This window comes from Gadus macrocephalus, chromosome 3 (genome assembly GCF_031168955.1).
Source record: "Gadus macrocephalus chromosome 3, ASM3116895v1".
NCBI classification, from domain to species: Eukaryota; Metazoa; Chordata; class Actinopteri; order Gadiformes; family Gadidae; genus Gadus; species Gadus macrocephalus.
Genome location: NC_082384.1, coordinates 13,006,778 through 13,026,041, shown reverse-complemented (window position 1 = coordinate 13,026,041; position 19,264 = coordinate 13,006,778). Strand labels below are relative to the sequence as shown.

At 45.7% G+C, this 19,264-nt stretch overlaps 3 protein-coding genes across 4 annotated transcripts in view; 2 read left to right on the top strand and 1 right to left on the bottom strand.

Moving 5' to 3' along the window:
• The first annotated feature begins 759 nt into the window (after positions 1 to 759).
• On the top strand, positions 760 to 8,109 carry LOC132454141 (CCN family member 1-like). Its single transcript, XM_060047341.1, has 6 exons — positions 760 to 1,020; positions 2,086 to 2,299; positions 3,943 to 4,190; positions 4,439 to 4,592; positions 4,947 to 5,125; positions 6,601 to 8,109. Exons 1-6 carry the CDS (start codon positions 967 to 969, stop codon positions 6,907 to 6,909), a joined length of 1,158 nt encoding a protein of 385 aa, XP_059903324.1. The 5' UTR covers positions 760 to 966; the 3' UTR covers positions 6,910 to 8,109.
• A 555-nt stretch (positions 8,110 to 8,664) lies between these two features.
• On the bottom strand, positions 8,665 to 14,765 carry LOC132454140 (ATP-dependent RNA helicase DDX39A). Its single transcript, XM_060047340.1, has 10 exons — positions 14,607 to 14,765; positions 13,460 to 13,672; positions 12,998 to 13,125; positions 11,615 to 11,891; positions 11,119 to 11,237; positions 10,687 to 10,818; positions 10,268 to 10,377; positions 9,426 to 9,570; positions 9,152 to 9,299; positions 8,665 to 8,920 (listed from the first exon to the last, which is right to left on the bottom strand). The coding sequence occupies exons 2-10, from the start codon at positions 13,665 to 13,667 to the stop codon at positions 8,904 to 8,906; spliced, it is 1,284 nt and encodes a 427-aa protein (XP_059903323.1). The 5' UTR covers positions 13,668 to 13,672; positions 14,607 to 14,765; the 3' UTR covers positions 8,665 to 8,903.
• A 761-nt stretch (positions 14,766 to 15,526) lies between these two features.
• Positions 15,527 to 19,264, top strand: part of evi5l (ecotropic viral integration site 5 like) — a 30,685-nt gene continuing 26,947 nt past the window's right edge. For both annotated transcript variants that reach the window (XM_060046212.1, XM_060046211.1), the window contains exon 1: positions 15,527 to 15,912. The gene's annotated coding sequence lies outside the window, so the exon portion shown is untranslated. The remainder of the gene's footprint in view (positions 15,913 to 19,264) is intronic.

Genomic DNA, 19,264 nt, shown 5'->3' with positions numbered 1-19,264 from the left:
ATTGCGCAAGTGGTATTAATCAAAGGGGCTCTGTGTGTTGGGACAGGTGTGGTTGGGTAAAACGGTTTTAAATAAAGGACGAGGGTGGATGAGGGGGCAATTAGGGAGACCCTTGTTTTCCTCTTTTAAATCAACAATCGGTCTTTCACCTTGAGCCTATCGAATTTCCCGCTCGGCTTCGAGTCAGCACCTCGTGGTCAGAAATATTTCTAAGAAAACGGAAAACCAATGAATGATATTAACAAGGAATAACCTCGGCAAAAACATGTCGGACTTGTGGAAACACATTTTCCCGGACTCGCAGAATATTTAATAATATATGAACAAGGGTGAGATACATGTCTTTCCCAGACAACTGCAGGTAATTTACACAGTTAATAGAGTTGTGCGTCCGCCATGAAAACCACACCGAATTCCTGTAATCTCTCTGAGGTGGAGCTCCTCTTGATCTGAGCTCCGGTTTGGCTCTGTCGTCGACCAGCTCGGTATATTTACTTGGTGTTGGACAAGCGGTGCCCACAGAGGCAGTAATGTTCGTAAGTGTGACTTGAAAGCACCGGTTACGTTTTGGTTTTTTTATCCCATAAAATAAATACAGAGGGTCCGGCAATTTTTATGAATGGCTGCATTGATTCCCAAGCACGCCCCCAATAAAGTTACTGTTCTGCTCTACCATCTTCATGCATCTGGAATGTCTAAATCACCGCACGGGTGTTGATTGGCTGGACGTATTGCCGGGGGCGGGGCCTCCGCGGTGCGCACTGCTTGGTATAAATAACAGCAGCAGTGGTGTTGGAACTTTAAAGCAACGGATTAAATTAAGAGAGATTCCTGGCTGCTCTCCACCTCTACGACTTATTTAGGTTATTCTAAAAAAAAAAGTGAATCCTAGACTTTCGGAAATCCTGTTTGGAATTCTCGGATCCCCACACTTGTTAATTTGTTTCTTTCTTTTCGGAACAGACCATGGCTTTTTTTATATATTTATTGTATCTATTGGCATGTGCCGGTGAAGCTCAGGTAAGGCTTTTTACTTTTGACAAGTGGCTGACATGTTTGAGTTAGGGATTTAAACCAAACATTGGGACTATCTGTGCATGTTTTCATTATTGAGTCTATTTGTTACGCAATGAGTAAGTGCGCTTTGCGGTGTCAAACTTTGCTCACATAGACTCGTATGAACCAAACAGACCCCTTAAAGAATACGCTAGTCTCCGGACAAAAAAACTATTGATACATTTATTTATTTATTTATTTATCATTGATTGGTAGGTGATATGCTTAACTTGACATGCAGCATCAAACTCGTTTCTTTATGGAACAAGCAGATTAGTTATGGCATGCAGTTTTATTTTCCAAACAAAAGAAGGAAACAATGTGAAACAGGCTGCGGAAAGCAAATCCATTACAATTTTTTTTTGACTTCGGTCAAGGGAGGGGTTACACTTTCCACCGGCCATTAATAAAATGGCTCATTAAATAGCCTATCAAATAGGCTACACAACAGGTCGTGGCTTCCAGGGAAACTCATGTTTTCTAAGCTTAGCAAGAGATGCTGGCTCCACCCTATTGACTGGAACTGGCTGGCAGCGAACTGAGAGGGCCCTTACTCAGATAATGACACCAGGTGGATTTCAAAACATAGAACGACCAGCCCGCACTGACTTGTTCAGTTGTAGCTACAAGCTCCAAAACGGCCTATTACAAAGTCCACCTGGATCATGATCAGTAAGGGAATGGGTTTGAACTCCATTAAGGAGGACTCAACTAACCTTTGAGAAACTAACTTGTATCCACACTTTGTATTGTCACAAAGTCACCAAGGCCTATTGTCTCATAGGCATCTGCCCGGTAGCCCTACGCCCCCTCGTTTAATTAGTCAGGACTCTTTAACTACAAAGTACACGTTTCATGGTCATTTTCTAAAGGTTTCAAACGACCAATTTTTATCAGTTTAATCTTTTAGTTATTTGATTTACCTTTTTGATGTATTTAATATTGGGTGGTTTTGATTATGACTCAAAAGCTTTGGTTACACCCCATACATAAAATACTGGAAAGGCTAATCCCTCCCCCCCCCTCCAGGTGATCACAGGGTGCGCGGCCGTATGCAGGTGCCCCCCCCACCCCCCGCTGTGTGCGGCGGGTGTGAGCGCGGTGCCGGACGCGTGCGGCTGCTGCAAGGTGTGCGCCGCTCAGCTAAACCAGGACTGCAACCACGCCACGCCCTGTGACCACCACAAGGGCCTGGAGTGTAACTACGGCAACGACGCCAGCATGGGCTGGGGCATCTGTAGGGGTGAGTAGAGAGAGAGAGAGAGAGAGAGAGAGAGAGAGAGAGAGAGAGAGAGAGAGAGAGAGAGAGAGAGAGAGAGAGAGAGAGAGAGAGAGAGACAGAGAGAGAGAGAGACAAGGGCAATTGTGAACTGATGTTTTAGCTGTGCAGCTATAACAGTTTGATCCCCTAGACTGGTTTTGTCCTTTAACATGCATGGTAGCATGGAAGTTGAAGTATTCACCTCAGCTATGGGTTAGAAAGTGGCCAATAAAAGCAATAGTCTTTCAAACTTGTACCAAACAAGTTATTTGTATTGACCTATCATATTCAGGGTTATACATTCCCCCATTAGTCATATAACTGCAACCATATCTATCCAGTTAGATTCAACATTGTCCTCCTATTGGCCGAATAATTGACCTTCAACTTTACTTCAGGTGTATTCCTTTTGTATTCCATGTGAATATGTATGTATATCATAACTTTGACGCGTGCTGTCGAGTCAGTAACCTCCTCCTATTGGTCAGATCATTTCTCTGAGGCAGATCTGGTTGAGGTGACAGCAGGCGATAAAGTGAGAGATAAAAATACAACTATCTGGACGGGGACAGTCCGCACTATGAATAGCAGCTTCTTGTGCGTCGACGGTGACAAAGTGTCTGACTTCCTGTGGAAAGCCATGTTCAGTGGAAGCTGGCTCTCCACTGAACTTTCCCACAGGCTGACCTTCACAACTTAGCCCCCACCGTCTGCTTCTGTGTGTGTGTGTGTGTGTGTGTGTCTCTGTGGGCCTGCTTATGTGTGAGCCTGCCTAAGCATGTGTCGGGTGTCAGGTGTATATGTGTGTGTGTCTGTGTATGTGTGGAGCGGTTTGTGTCCCTGTGTATGTTTGTGTGTGTGTGTGTGTGTGTGTGTGCGTGCGTGCGTGCGTGCGTGCGTGCGTGCGTGCGTGCGTGCGTGCGTGCGTGCGTGCGTACCTGTGTTATTGTGTGAGCGTCTGTTGGCACGCGTGGGTGCACGCCTGAGTGCCAATGTGTGTATGCCTGTTACTATGGGTGCGCGTGTGGGGGTGTTTATGTGTGTGTACGTGCCTGTGTGCATGCGTGCCATGTTTTAGCCTGTCTGTGTGCGTGCCCATGACCGTCAGGTAGTGTTGTGTATCGGTGCACCACATGGCCCAACATGGCTCCTCTAGACCGTTGAAACGGGAGAATGCAGTGAATGCCATTCAGTCTGACTTATAGGACTGTAACGGCTCTCCCTTTACCCTGGGGGGGGGGGGGGGGGGGGGGGATGTCAAAACACAACCGTATTCCTTCCTGCCCGACAAACGCACTCCGGGGGGGGGCTGTCAACACCCATGACCTGACTATGGCACATTGACGTGCCATAGATACTGGAGTCATGCGTGCTGTGGCGTGTGTGAGCCCATTGACTCTTCCTGGCAGTGAATCACCGCTTTAACCATCCGTTCATGTTGGAGCATTGTACCAAGGTTGGACCGTTGGACATAATGGGTCTGCGATTGGACACCGTGACTGTTCACAACACGCCAACAAGCAGCGATGCTTCCTTATAATTAGAAAATAGCCTGAGGTGCGACGGTTAAGCTCCTTTAACCACCGACTGTTAATCGCAACCTATCGTCTCGTCTCTCTCTCCAGCCAAATCCGAGGGCCGGACGTGCGAGTACAACGGCAGAATGTACCAGAGCGGCGAGAGTTTCCGGGCGGGCTGCAAGCACCAGTGCACCTGCATCGACGGCGCCGTGGGCTGCGCCCCACTGTGTGACACCCGGCTCCCCCTGGCCTCGCCCTCCTGCCCGGCACCCCGCCTGGTGCGGGTCCCGGGACACTGCTGCTACACCGTGGACTGCCACAGCGGGACTTGGCGCCTTCCCAAGAAACAACAGGTACAGGGTCGGCTTTTACTGTTTTAGCACCTGTTTAAAACCCAGCCTGGGGTGTGTGTGTGTGTGTGTGTGTGTGTGTGTGTGTGTGTGTGTGTGTGTGTGTGTGTGTGTGTGTGTGTGTGTGTGTGTGTGTGTGTGTGTGTGTGTGTGTGTGTGTGTGTGTGTGTGTGTGTGTGTGTGTGTGTGTGCGTGTGCGTGTGTGTTTGCGGGAATCAAATCAACCTTACTTCATGGCCTGCTTATCTCAGGTCCTCCAACTGCAGCCCAGACCTTACCCCAAGCTGGCCACACCCCATTTGCCACGCCCTCAGAGTCCTACCAATGACCTGGCTGTAGGCAACCAACTACTGGAGAGCCCACCAATCAGCTGGGAGAAGGAGCATAGCTTCAATCACCTGCCTGGTAGGAGCCACCGTCAAGACATGTCTGCATGCAATGAAAATGAAGTTCATTATGATTGTTTTGCCAAACAAATGATGCTCTTTTATACGATTTAAGATTTCCTAATTTAGTAGGTAGAATTGAATATACATAATTTAGAAAGCACTTTGTTCCAAAGCGCCAATGAATGTGTTTTAGTGACACGTCATTATGGAGCATGTAGGAGCTACGTCTGGGTTGCTCAGGGATTCCTAAAGGTAATTGGGCATAGAACCCATGACCTTTGGGCTGGGAGACCCCATAAACACTATAAAACAGTGTGGCAGCCGCAGGTCGTACCGCTGCCTTCATGAGAACCCCTCTGCTCCGCCCCAGAATGGGGCCTTCTGAAGGAGAGGTGTGTGGCCCAGACCACCGAGTGGTCCCAGTGCTCCCGCAGCTGCGGGATGGGCGTGTCCTCGCGCATCACTAACAGCAACCCCAACTGCAAGCTGGAGAGAGAGACCAGGATATGCACTGTGCGGCCGTGCCACAGCCCCCCCATCCCTTCAAAGGTACAGTGTGAACCGCAGTGTGTGTGTGTGTGTGTGTGTGTGTGTGTGTGTGTGTGTGTGTGTGTGTGTGTGTGTGTGTGTGTGTGTGTGTGTGTGTGTGTGTGTGCGTGCGCGTGTGTGTGTGTGTGTGTGCGGGTGGGTGTGTGTGTGTGTGTGTGTGTGTATCTGTGAATACCTGTGTGTGTGTGTGTCCATGTGTGCGTCAGTTTAATCAACACCCAAGACGTACAAGTATCAAGTTTATATTATAGCCACTTCACCAATATAGAAAATACAGTTGATAGGAATGTGTTTTAGTATGCTCACATGTATCACACAGCAACAATAACAACATAACATAACAACACAAAAAGCCTCTAACGACACATAAATAACATGGAGTACAACACTTAACACACATAAAAAACACACAATGCATGGTTCACAGAGAATTGCAGCAGTACAGTACAGTGCAGTAGTGCAAAAGGTGCAAAGTGACGAGACAAAGAGAGGGATGCACACACAGACAAACACACGCAAACACATATAAAAGGTCAACCTTGTTTGAAGATACCATTACAATCGTCATAGAAACCGATGGTGATGGTGTTTACTACAGCTGCCCACGCAAAATTCCTAAGAATCCATGTGAACAGATAAAGTATCTCTTTATCTGATACACAGACGATAACACTTTTTTGAAGGTTTAATAGAAGCTTATCTTATCTAGGTCGCGCCTTTATCTCTGCCGATAGACCAGAGTCTAAAAGAGCCCTTTACAATGTCACAAAAACGATTTGATCCCTTAAGAACACAAGTGGAGATGGTGTTGGTTTTACGGGGCTTTAGGGAAGCACGGCCTGGGTGCACCCAGTGGGAGAGAGGCTCTGCTGACATAGCCTCTGGTGTTTGGGTGGCAAGCTGGCGCCTTTTTATATATAGTCCCGCACCCCCAGCATTCCTGCCAAGCAACTGTCCATAGCTATGTCCAGTTTGTGTACTCTGGGTAGCCAGGGCAAGCGCTGTAGGACTATATTAATCCTCAGTGTGGTCTGTGAGATTCTCTCCCTCACAAACACACACACACACACACACACACAGAACGTCTCTCTCTCTCTCTCTCTCTCTCTCTCTCTCTCTCTCTCTCTCTCTCTCGCTCTCTCTCTCGCTCTCTCTCTCTCTCTCTCTCTCTCTCTCGCTCTCTCTCACTGTCATTGCTTCAATCAGAGGTGCTAATGAGAAGAGGGGAATTGAAAAGGAATTTGTTCGCCAGAGTTAAATACCCCATCTGAGATGCCCACAGACCAAGAGGGATTTCTCTGTGCTGGAGTGATGTGTTGAAGTACCCTATCCCTTAACTGTTTGTCCAGGCAGATTTTTCTCAACCAACCAGGATTCACCTTGATCAAAAGTTCCTTGATCTGGTACATGCCTTCAACCGGATAATAAAAAAACTAGAAGTGAAATATTTGCCCTCTTTTTATTTCTATTTCCAGAAAGGGAAGAAGTGCTCGCCGACCAATAAGACCCTACAGCCAGTCCGCCTGACGTACGGCGAGTGCGTGAGCGTGCGCCTCCACCGACCCACCTTCTGCGGCACGTGCACGGACGGACGCTGCTGCGCGCCGCGCCGCACCAAGACCCTGCCCGTCTCCTTCGTCTGCCCGGACGGAGAGCGCTTCCAGAAGAGGGCCATGGTCATCCAGTCGTGCAAATGCAGCAGCGCCGACTGCGGCCATCTCAACGAAGCGGCGCTCCCGCCGCAGCACTGGATGTACGGAGACACGCACAAGTTCATCGACTGAGCCGGCCATCGCAAGCTTTCTACCCGAAGGCAGACTTTCGAAGATGAGGAGCCATCCTCTGATGAAGGGAAGACATTTTAAAATGAGGAGCCTTGCTCTGATGAAGGGGGGATATTTTTAGAAAAGGGACCTTCCTTTAATAAAGGAGGACCTTTTTAGACCAGGGACCTTCCTCTCATGAAGGAGGACCTTTTTAGACCAGGGACCTTCCTCTCACGAAGGAGGACCTTTTTAGACCAGGGACCTTCCTCCAATAAAGGGGGACGCTTTTAGACCAGGGACCTTCCTCCAATAAAGGAGGACCCTTTTAGACCAGGGACCTTCCTCCAATAAAGGAGGACCCTTTTAGACCAGGGACCTTCCTCCAATAAAGGAGGACCCTTTTAGACCAGGGACCTTCCTCCAATAAAGGGGGACCCTTTTAGACCAGGGACCTTCTGCCAATAAAGGGAGACCCTTTTTAGACAAGGGACCTTCCTCAGTAAAGGGAGGCATTTTGAGACTAGGGTCCATCCCTAAAGGGATGGACTTCAAGACAAAGGGTCTTTCTCTTGTAAAGAAAGACCTTTTAAGACAAGTTTTCCTCTAAGAAAGAAAACCATCTTAAGACAAGTGGCCCCAGATGAGGAGGGTTTGAACCCCATTATTACGAGCAGCAGCCCCCACGTCCACATGACTGACAGGCAGGGGCTCGCCATGTTGTTCACTTGCTGTCAAATTAACATTCTAAGGGGTAAGGTGAGTGTGGTGGGCTGAAATGGGCCGTACCAACTCCTGCTCCAACAGAGATCCTTGAAATAAGAGTCCTGCGGCTCCATTGTGCATTAGAACTGTGGAGCTGCAGCTACTTGAGCCAGGTGTCCAAGGAGGAATTACAGTCCGAGGCCAAGCGAGAAAGGGGACGGATTAACTCTGGCTTTCCTAGGTGATCACTCTTGAGTTACGGTTTCCCGCTACGACACACCGTGATCCATAAACATGACAATCGTTTCCGCGAGCAGTTAATGGCTACTCTGAAAGGGAGATGATTAGTGGATCGTCAGGTACAATCTATTGTATCTATTTTAACAATCTTTTCTAAATGAAGTGAGCAGAACGGCGACGGTTTATTTCCTTTTTATGCCGACGCTGTCTTGGACATTCACAAATTACAAAAACGGAATGTTTAATTTTAAATAAAAATCCAGAGTGAACTGTAAATGACAAGCTTATTGCTTCAAATAACCTTTTGTGAGAGATTTAGATTAGGCACTTTCCTACTTGGAACAATTCCTCAAAATCCTCTGTGGCTCATTCTAAGTGACATTGTATCTTGGTGCTTTACAAATATATTTCCGGCCGCATTTTACAGCGACCATGTGAGACACTAGTGCTTTGTAGCAGTCACACGTGGTGGTCAAACCGTTTCTTAAATTTTTTGCCCACGTTTCACTCGTTTGTTTTATTTAATTTTATGTGTTTATTATCCAACCTGGCAGCCAGCTCAGAGAAAAACGTGTCTGCGTGCCGGTGTTGTTCAGCTGCAACGACACCCTCTACCTTCCTTGCAGTTTTTTTGCATTACTGTGCAATATTTTAAGAGTCATGAAATTACAATATACTTGTTCTTAATAAACTATCCTATGAATATACATTTGAACAGAATAGACCGCTGGGTTAAGACTTAATGAAATGGAGCATCGATGCTGTGTTTGTCACATTCAGCAGTGAACAGAGAATGAATGTAAAAGTGCAACATTAAATTCAACACTGCAGAACGATATAAAAGGTTTATTTCCTTAACCAAAAACCGCATTCAATAATGACAATGAACTTAAAAACAAATACACCCATGAGGGTGACAATAAAATAAAAAGGTTATCGCCATCAATACAATTTTCAAAGGGACACAGTACGTTGAGAAACTTCTAAAACGTTAGTGTTTGTTCTTCTATGAAAGAAGAAAAACGTCGAGGGCCGGGTAGTCTTCAGTGAAGCCCACTTGGACATGTGGCTCATCTGGACTGTTCAACTGGAGGGGAAAAACACAGCAAAGAAAAACACGTCAAGGATTACTAAGGATACAGGTAGTAACAGGAGCCCATGAAAATGTTATTTTAGTCCCAAGAGAAATACCGGAGGCTATGTCGAGTAACATAACAGGAGGCTTGTGTAACATTTAAAAAGGGCACCACCATATAACCAAAAGCTGCTACGAGTACATACACTAAGCCAGGCTTGTTGTATAAAAGGGGTAGCTTACTGTAGGTGGAAATGTCAATTTCTTCGGGGAGCTCGGCCACGTTGACCTCGAAGCGGTCCTGCACGTCGTTGAGCGTCTTGGCGTCCGTCTCGTCTGAGACGAAGGTGACTGCCAGGCCTTTGGTTCCGAACCGGCCGGCGCGAGCCACCTGTAGGACCAGGCAAGATGGAGGAGAGGGGGGTCAGAGCGGGACAGCTAGGGTTATGCAGTAGTCTCCCGTCTATAAACAAGAAACAACCCGACACTGCGTGTACAGAATAAGAAGAGGACTGACTCTGTGGAGGTAAGTGTCAGAGTCTTCGGGCATGTCGTAGTTGAAGACGATGTTGACGCGCTCGATGTCCATGCCCCGGCCAAACAGGTTGGTGGCCACCAGGATGCGTCGCTGGAAGTCCTTGAACTGCTGGTAGCGAGAAAGCCTGCGGGGGACAGGGGGGCACACGTCAGACCACCGAGGGGCCAAAGCACAACGTCTCAGACAGACATGGGAGATCAAGGGGAAACCTGGCTTACTGGTGGTGGGCTAATTTAAAAGATTTGAGAAAAAAGGATCCCCTAAAAAATAAAGGAAAAAATGCTTAAAGAAGGTGCCTCACAAGGTGATTTATGATCGGAAAAAGAAAGCATCACCAATCAACTTGGATGACCTGATAACTGAGTCAATGCCTCCCCCTGGTGTCCAAACGGTGGACCTGAAACCATTTTGTGGCAATGCAAGTCGATAGAAGAGCCTTCAGAGGACAGGTGAAGCTTCATGTTTTCCCCATTTAACACACCCCTTTGGTGCCCAAAACCCTGCCTCGTGTCATTCCCCACATTTCTGATGAATTCATTTGTTACGTTTTTTTTGGATTACAACAAACAGGAAACAAAAGAAATGGCGTCTAGCTGGCGTTTACTGCTGTTCCAAGTTAGAATTGTGATTTAGGATTTGTGCATGACAAAAACTCTGATGCATTTGGCATCTATATTTCTGGAGAGATTAATGATTTATTTGCATGCCGTTGTTGGCTGGGGTTAAAAGAAATAGTTTGGCAAAGTGGTACAATTTGGATTTGATCCTGACAATATCAATGTGGGTACGACGTCCTGATTAAACATGATGCCAGCACTCACCTCTCTTCCTGAGCCATGCCCCTGTGGATGGCGATAGCAGGGAAGTTCTGCTCCACTAGCAGTTGGGACAGCGCCACGCAACGCTGGACCGACTTCACAAAGATCACCACCTAAACAAAGACACCACACAGCTCAGGGTTTGACCCATCACACACTGACACACACTTTCCGGTGTTCATCCCTAGCCAACGCATTGGCCGATTTTCAGAAAACAAAAATACAAATCTCACACTCATACATTGTAATTCTAAGAAATATTTTCTTTTTCACTAAATTACCTTAGCAGATTGGGCAGAGGTACCTCTACCAAAAGCTTCCAACCATACTCAGATTCTTTATATTAAATTCCCCGAGACACAAATGCACTACGACATTACAATGAAAGCGCTCTGTGCTCCGCCCCAGACGCTGGCCCTCACCTGGTTGAACTCCAGCACATCCAGCAAGTCGAACAGCTTTCGGTTCTTCTCGCTGTCCTTCAGCTTACAGTAGTACTGCTGCAGGCCGTGGAGGGTAAGCTTGGTCTCGTCGTCCACAAACACCTCCATGGGCTGCAGGGACACACACAAACATGGTATGAGTCACCGCTCTACCGCCCAATACACAAAAGGTGTGCCACGAGGCAAACCCTTTACTGGAACTTAGGCCACGTCACATTAAAACCATCTTGGTGATGTTTTAAAGCACAATGGGCCACTACACTTCAATGGGTATTAGCGTGGACTAAAGACTCCTCACAGTTATAGTCTTGATTTCTTTATAAGGGTGTGTGTCTACATCGCTTTGCAATTCACAATCGGCCTGATGACTGATCGGTTAATGCAGCACGGATCCCATGATGGCGGACTCACATCCTGCATGAACTTGCGGCAGACGGGACGGATCTCCTTGCTGAGCGTGGCACTGAACATCATGCACTGCTTCTCGTGCGGCGTCAGCCGGAAGATGTCCTGCACGTCACGCCTCATGTCTGTCAGGGGGAGAGGAGGTGGGTTTTAATGTTGGAACAGACAACAGACATTAAGTAGTTACCATAATATTGGGTTCTTGCCACAATTGAAGCCCCTTTACTAACAAGTAGACACGCATTCTAATTATTTTTATTGTCATTCATGCTACTGTATACACACACACACACACAACTAGTTATTTTCTACTGTTGATATTTTTTCTCTGCATCATGCTTCAATTTATCTTGTCGTTTCTCTGGGCCCACCTTGATTCTGTCCCCCTCATGCAGCCACTTCCCGACAATCTACAGGTTGTTTTTTCAACTTGTACTCAGCACAGGGCAGACAAATAAAGCACTCCACCTCACAACCCCATGGCCAAAGAAGCGAGTCTCACCTAGTTGCTCCAGCATCTTGTCGCACTCATCCAGGACAAAGTGTTTGACGTTCTTCAGGTTCAGGGTCTTGTTGCGGATCAGTGCCAGGATGCGGCCCGGCGTGCCCACCACGATGTGGGGACAGTTCTTCTTCAGGACGTCCTCGTCCTTCTTGATGGCCATGCCACCGAAGAACACGGCCGCCTTGACAGTGGGCATGTACTTGGAGAAGCGCTCGTACTCCTTGCTGATCTGGAAGGCCAGCTCTCGCGTGTGACACATGACCAGGACCGAGACCTTGGGTCAGTGGGAAGAAAAGAAAGTCAGTCAAACCCAGGCAGCTTCAACATTTTAAATACTTTCCATTGGTAGGACAAAAACGGTAACTCGGTAGAACTTAAAATTCTGCCGTCTCCATGCCCCTCTTACTGCATAAAATGTGAAACTTTCTTTTGAGGTGGATGATTCTCCTCGAGCCCGACATCTTCAAACTAATTTAAGCATGAAAAATGGGCTTGAAGCTCTCGGTTCATTTTCAGTTTCAGAGGGGCGTTATCAGTAGGCGCAGACCAAATTGCCTCTGAATGTAATTGGACCTACAACCAATCGGAGCACATGTGAGGTGTGAGACATCCGCAGCAGCCATCTTGGTTGTTTACAATATTAAAAACAGGCCTCAACAACCCTGTTCTGTATAATCATCATAAAAATCCACTAGTGATCGACTGATATGTCGGCCGGCCGATTATTATTTTTTTTCTTCGGCATGATTTACAATTCAATTTAGAGACAATAAATGTTCACCTTTTTTAATTGAGACATTGTAACATTTGTTATCATCCTTGTCATTTTTATGATTTATATTGAGGGAGGCTTAACCTGGAAATCCAGACCCACATCTAGAAAAATGTAGGGTCTGGTAACGAGGGGTGGCACCAAGCATGCATTTGAAGATATCACTGGATAACACGCATTGGATATCACTACGACCAATCAGAAGAATACAAGGGGTGACGTATCCAGACCAGCAGAGCTAACCAATAGATAAGACCTTTGCCCTATCCAGTCGTTAAAACAGCAACGCCTATAACTAATGTATTAAGTGTATTGTTAGTTCCCAGAGTGACTTGCTGAGCAAATTCTAATTGTGCTCTGGCGAGAACTCCGGATTTCCAGGGCAGCATCAGCTCCAAATATCAGCTAAGAAAATCGGTATCGGAGTATCGGTCCTCGGCTAAGGCTAAACCACCCAATACAAAATAAATGGTTTTGAAGGGCCCGAATCAGGCCTGGTCTTCTGGACATCAGTCCCAACAGTAGCATAGGCCGGAACAATCCCTAGCCATGCTTTACTCCAGACAAACTTAATGGCGGACTACTAAATTGATTATTCATGAACTCACCTGTCCGTCCACGGGCTCAATCTGTTGCAGCGTGGCAAGTACGAACACGGCCGTCTTACCCATGCCGGACTTTGCCTGGCACAGGATGTCCATGCCAAGGATGGCTTGAGGAATGCACTCGTGCTGGACTGAAACAACAACGCATTTAACTGTTAGCAATATGGCCCACAAACAATTCAGAGTTGATTCAAGTTCTAGGGTGGGGCATCATTCAAGACCAGTTCATAGTCACGATGCCTCATACCATGTTGCTATAAGTAAATTTTTCTCATGAAGAATTGTGTGAATTGGGACGATGGACAGCTTACGCATCTAAAGCGGCCAATTAAGTATCTAACAAAATTGGAACACCTCACAGCATGTATTAATAGATTCTAACAACGGGCACTATTTTATAATAGCAGCCACCGACTATTCTCTGCCATTAAAGTGTGCGCTGTACAGAATTCATATTCCACTCACCTTCTGAAGGATGTTCAAATCCACAGTCAACGATGGCTCTGAGCAGCTCTGGTTTGAGCAGGAAGTCTCTGAAGCCAGAGCTGTGGATGGAAACGTAGGACCCCTTGACCTCCTTCTTGCTAGCGGGGGCCACGCTCTCGGGGGCTACCTGAGGCTCCTCATCCTCCTCGTAGTCCAGCAGCTCGTTGTCAACATCAGTTTCTGCCATGTTTTCTATACGAGGACAATAAAGGTTGCAATGAAATTCCATGCAGGAGGAGAAACGTCCTTATGTGAACTGGAATGCCGTGAAACTTGGTATTTGGTTGATAGCTTGAACTTGTGAATTTGGATTAAAATTTGGTTTGCAACAGGTATTGATAATGCATTATTAACTGTTCAAAGTAGACCCCGTGACCTAAAATACCTGCATCTTGGGGAATATTCTAAGATCGTAAAAGAGATAAAGAAATGTGAACTGCAATGTTTTAATTAGAAACGTAGTCTGTTGTTTAAATGGTGATCCTGGTGCTTTGGCTACCCATGATTGAAGAAACTTTCTAAAAGCTTTATTTACGCCTTTTGCGAACAGGCCTCAGCCGTAAAAATAAATCCTGTTACTTGTTAAACATTCGTCAAAAACTCTGAATCCGCAACGAAATATGACAATAAATTGAAACCATACGTCCAATATTAAAACCTGGGGATCTGCAACCAATCGAACAATATAGATCACTTTCAGCCACTTCATTCATAAACAATGGATTCTCCTACACATACTCTCATTCATCCCCGGTGACTAGCGAGCTAACGGCTAGTTAGCATTTCTCCAAAGGGTCGTGTTGTTCAATGAATCCAGATTTTTTTTTAAATAAACTAATAGCGTCGAAAAGAGAACTCTGCGGTTTTCAAAAGATAAAAAAATATGCAGCGAAAAACATTACCAGTGTTGAAACTCTTTACGTTACAAAATGCAGAACGCCTGCGACATGACCAACCAACACGCTAGCGCCAGCTATGCACAAGACCATTTGCTCAAGAAACCCTCAGATAAATTTCTTAGTTTCAAATAAAGATTCATGTTCGGGTCGGACAATTAATGAACATCATTGAAATAAATGTATATAACCATACTGTAAAAGGTTAATATAACTCCATATTTACTTACGTTTTGTGTTATCTCGAAGCTGCTTCGATGTCAATGTTCCCTTGTAGCTAGCTAGCAGCGAGTGTTCCCATGCAGTCCGCGGCCGCTGCCTTCCGGTAGCAACAGGATCGACCAGACGGAGCCCGATTGGTTGGTTCCATTAGTTTCGGTCCCCACTCATTTCTGCATTGTGTTGGCAGTTGGCACTAGGTATTTTTAAGGAAAATAAAGCTGAATAATGCAGAGAATGTTAATACACACGAATCTGTCTCTAACGTATTTATTAAATAGTAAACGGGATGATTTGCAATTTTTACACCCAAATAGGAATGTTCATCATCCAGTGTATCAGATTAATTACGAAAAGTCTTGGTTGACCTAAGCCTGCCCTTATTGCAAGCAGTTATTTAATAAGAAGTCATACGAAAGGAGTTGAGATTTCAATGTTGTCCTCTCGATGGTGGTGAATGTTTTTCTTTCTCCCAACAGAGGGCAATGTGTCCACCTCAAATTGGTAGGAGATACAGATGACTTGTATCAATCTATATTATCGGCCACCCTTCAATCATTCGTCCTGCATATTTAGTACTGAATGAATATAGGCCTAAATGGGCCTAGCTCCAATTAAATATATATCTTGTTAATATCGACTTAAGATATAGGCCTACCGTATGTGAACTCTACATCAACAAAAACGTTGTTTTTTTGTCATATTCTAATGATTATTATGGAACTGTGTATTTGCAACGCAAAGGTTATTTCTGTCGAACGTGTATTTGTGTCACCTATCTACAAATACACCTGTGAGTCCCGCCTTACCGCAGAATAAAAGTAACACGTGATTGGCTTATGGTGTTGCCCTGGCTTAGATAGATCCGGGGATTGGTCTTTGACGCGTCAATCACATCTTATTTTGCAACGTGATTGGCTTGCCCCACCTCGTTGAATATATATCAAAGATCGGCTGTCTTTATGATTTGTCTTAGGCAAATGATTCATGGCACCTTCCTCAGAGGCCTATGCACTGGCAGGCAGTTTCACTACCTGCCCTGTGGCTTTTACGGTGTCATTCTGGTTTGAGAAAGAGTGATTTCTAAAGGAAATGATCTCCTCTTCTCCATTGATGCCGCACACGCACGGTGTTTCGCCAATGGGTTCTGCCGGACGGAGCGCCGCTATGGCATAGTGCGGTTCGGTCTGTACGCGGACCGGGGAGGCTTCTAAGCTATTACCTATCCAATAATCTATCAGGGCGATTAGCTATTTGCAGCCGGCTGACTCTGGAGACACGGGTCCCTCCAAATCCGAGTGCAGAAAGACAATGAAGGTAGGCGTCTTTTTTTAATATAGGCTTTATTTGAAGCGTTGATAAGATCATCGCGGTTTTTATTAATATTATATTCCGTATCGTATCCGAGGCAAATGTATCATATGGCGTGATAACAAATGAGTCGTTGTTAAAGAATTGGGAGACATGGTCGTTTAAACCATAGTTATGTCTCAGCAGCCTCATCTTTCATTAGCTGCCTTGTAAAATTCCGCTGTACAACATGCCTATGAAGAGACCGCACGTAGGAAGAGCTTATTCCTTTAGGTTTGAATCATCAACCATTCCGATTGGCTGTTTATAACAGTGGTCTATTTTTTTATGCGGGCACACAATGATGATGTTGTTTTAAAATCGATGGCATTACACGCTGCTAAACACAATGTTATGTTTGCGAATGATGTAAAACCCAAAGCGACGGTCGACTGCGGTTTCTTTAGGCCCGTAATTCCCCGAGCCCGGTCATCGGCTTGACTCAGTCCGACTGTTCAGTGTGCCATTACTAAATATAGGCTCCAAGCAGCCTAGTCACTATAGAAGCCGATACTAGCGGCGCTCTGCTTTGTATATGCGGCCGTGCCATCGCAAACCATGATAGCACTATGAGTCACCTTCTTTAGTATTCGATTTTCGTATTATCAGCTGACATGTTTCAGGCTTAAAAGTAGCCTAGGTACAGTGTGTAGGCATATTTTCAACTTCGGCGAATCAAGTACCCGGTAGCTTAGGCTATTGTATTAGATATAGTCTCATGATGTGACTGGTGATCTTTTTGTCATCATTCGGGATATTATTAATTAGGTATAGCTAATCATCCCTTGATCGAATCGTTCGAGTAAAATATAAAAGAGGTGGCGGAATGATCGACTGACAAGTCTTCCTCTGTCAAGTAAAGCAACCATCTGATGCTCACATCCTCGTGACCTTGTTTCTTAGCAGTTACCTATCTCATAGAGCTAATCTGTGTCTTCATCTCTTCTCATGCACACGCACACACAGACATGCACGCACGCCAACACACACTCACTCACACAAACACACATACTCACGACAGGCACATGAACATCGTGCACACACATGTAAACACACAAACACACAAATTATCCACCTACTGCTGTGAACCTGTTGGTCCATGGTTCTGCTTTAAGCTTTCACCATAGGTCGCCAGTCAGTACAATCCCAGGCTTTGTGTGTGTGTGTGTGTGTGTGTGTGTGTGTGTGTGTGTGTGTGTGTGTGTGTGTGTGTGTGTGTGTGTGTGTGTGTGTGTGTGTGTGTGTGTGTGTGTGTGTGTGTGTGTGTGTGTGTGTGTGTGTGTGTGTGTGTGTGTGTGTGTGTGTGTGCGGATGCAAGCGTGAGTGAATGTCTTTGTGTTTGGACAATGTTAGCTTTCACATCACAAATGTATTCACTCGAGAGTTCACGCCTTCCTTTCAGAACAGAGTCAGAAAGCGGTGACCGTCTAATGTAGATTGATCATCTGCAACAAGTTTCATTGAAGCAAATCAGCAGCCATTTTGACATTCTGGGTCTAAAACAAAACTATGATTGGTTTAACAGCCACCAAGATCAAAACAAATATATTTGTAGAAACAACTATTGATTCAATTGAAATTAATTGACAAAAGCAGAAGCTGTGCTTAAGCTGAATGTGAACGCATTCATCCCTGGCTTGATGTTTACTGACATGACCATCTGTATTGTGACTGCTGGATGTGTCTGCACTGACAACAGGTGGTGTCCATTGCCTGGCCCGACATCTGGTTTTGCTTGTCTGCGGGATAGCTGTTGGTCTCGGTCGCTTGTGGGGTGGAGGCTTTACCCTGAACAGCCTTAATGACTTGATCACGCACAGCAGACGCCATAACTACTTGTTCCATATGTGAGACAATATTGAATCCTTCATCTAACCTTTATTTACCCAAGGGTAGGGAACCAGGTGATCCTAGCACCCCTGAGATATCAGGGGAACCTGAGCACCAACTGGGTGCTGGCCAGTATTCAATGGTGAATAATGTACAATTACTTGACACGATAGGGGGTCATGTTCAAGGATTGGATTAAATCCAGGGAATGTGATCTTGTTATATCCTGTCCTTACAATAGCAGGCATGATAGGGAAATATCATCTGAAAGGAGGCAATGTGTATCCTACTTTTAGATTTTCAGTTGCTGTCGTTTTTGAGTGAGTACTTTGAAAACAGTAGTAGGCTACTCTTATCAAGGCTACAGCCAAGATCAAACCTACGCGCAGCAGATAATTGGCACGGATTGAGCCATCCTAAACCATCTGTTAGCTCCACTGAGCAGACACATTTTGCTTCATGAAAATGACTAAAAGTTAAAGATAGATGGAATCAGTATCATTGTACTGGTCTGCTCGGTTGGCAGGAGGCCTGTATACGCTATCAACACCAACGACAGATATGGAGCACTGCACTTGTCCACTGCTGACTACGTGAAACAGCAGGCAAGCTGCCGACCTGGCGACCCACAGCTAACTCTCGACAACTGTGGATACTCTTCCCTCGCCCATTCTGACCAGTCTACTGTTCTGCTTTACTGCAGAACAACACCACAATGGCTGCTCTATACTTTTCTGCAGATGGATGGATAGAAAGATAGAAAGATAGATAGATGGATGGATGGATGGATGGATGGATAGATAGATCAAATACATTACTACGGTTTAAAGATTAAAATTCAATGTTTGCATAATAGGAGTTAGTGCATATATCCCGCATGTATGTTTTTGATGAGAAGATGATGAGAAAGGCCCAGGGCCTTGACCAAGACCGGCCCCTGATCCCCTGATGTGGCATACAGAATTAATCGGCACGGGATGCAATATTGCAATGTCACACAAAGTTACCTGTGAAGGATAACCCCAAGCACTACTAACAACACAAGGCAAGCTAAACATTTGTTCGGGATGACGAGAAGCTGTCTTGGATAAGTTCAGTTAAAGTTGTCCATCCTTCATCCAGACATAAATGTCTGCAAGGCATTCTGAAATAAACACAGAGACTGTGTTCCTTTGGGGACAGATCAAGGCAGAGCTGAGTATCATCGGCCTGACAGTGGTACGAGACACCAAATCCCGCACCTCACTGATGTATCCGAGTAAGCATGGGTACAATGAGAGGAGCAGAGGCATGAGAACTGACCCCTGTGGCACACCACACCCATCTACAAAACCCTTAAGGACCAACCAGAGAGGAACAGATCATAATCAAGATCAGAGAGTTGACAGGACTGTGACGTTTCAACAAATCATCATGAGAACTGATATCATATATTCTTCCTACATGATGAGCCTCCACAGCAGGTAGCCTCATTGGAGTGATCGGGTTA

Coding starts and splice junctions, on each gene's coding strand:
- LOC132454140 (XM_060047340.1), bottom strand. CDS start 13,667: ATGGCAGAAACTGATGTTGACAACGAGCTGCTGGACTACGAGGAGGAT. Junction 11,892..12,997: donor TTGAGCCCGTGGACGGACAG/GTGAGTTCATGA, acceptor CACTGACCCAAG/GTCTCGGTCCTGGTCATGTG. Junction 10,378..10,686: donor ATGTGCTGGAGTTCAACCAG/GTGAGGGCCAGC, acceptor GTCTTTGTTTAG/GTGGTGATCTTTGTGAAGTC.
- LOC132454141 (XM_060047341.1), top strand. CDS start 967: ATGGCTTTTTTTATATATTTATTGTATCTATTGGCATGTGCCGGTGAA. Junction 4,191..4,438: donor GCCTTCCCAAGAAACAACAG/GTACAGGGTCGG, acceptor TGCTTATCTCAG/GTCCTCCAACTGCAGCCCAG. Junction 5,126..6,600: donor GCCCCCCCATCCCTTCAAAG/GTACAGTGTGAA, acceptor TTCTATTTCCAG/AAAGGGAAGAAGTGCTCGCC.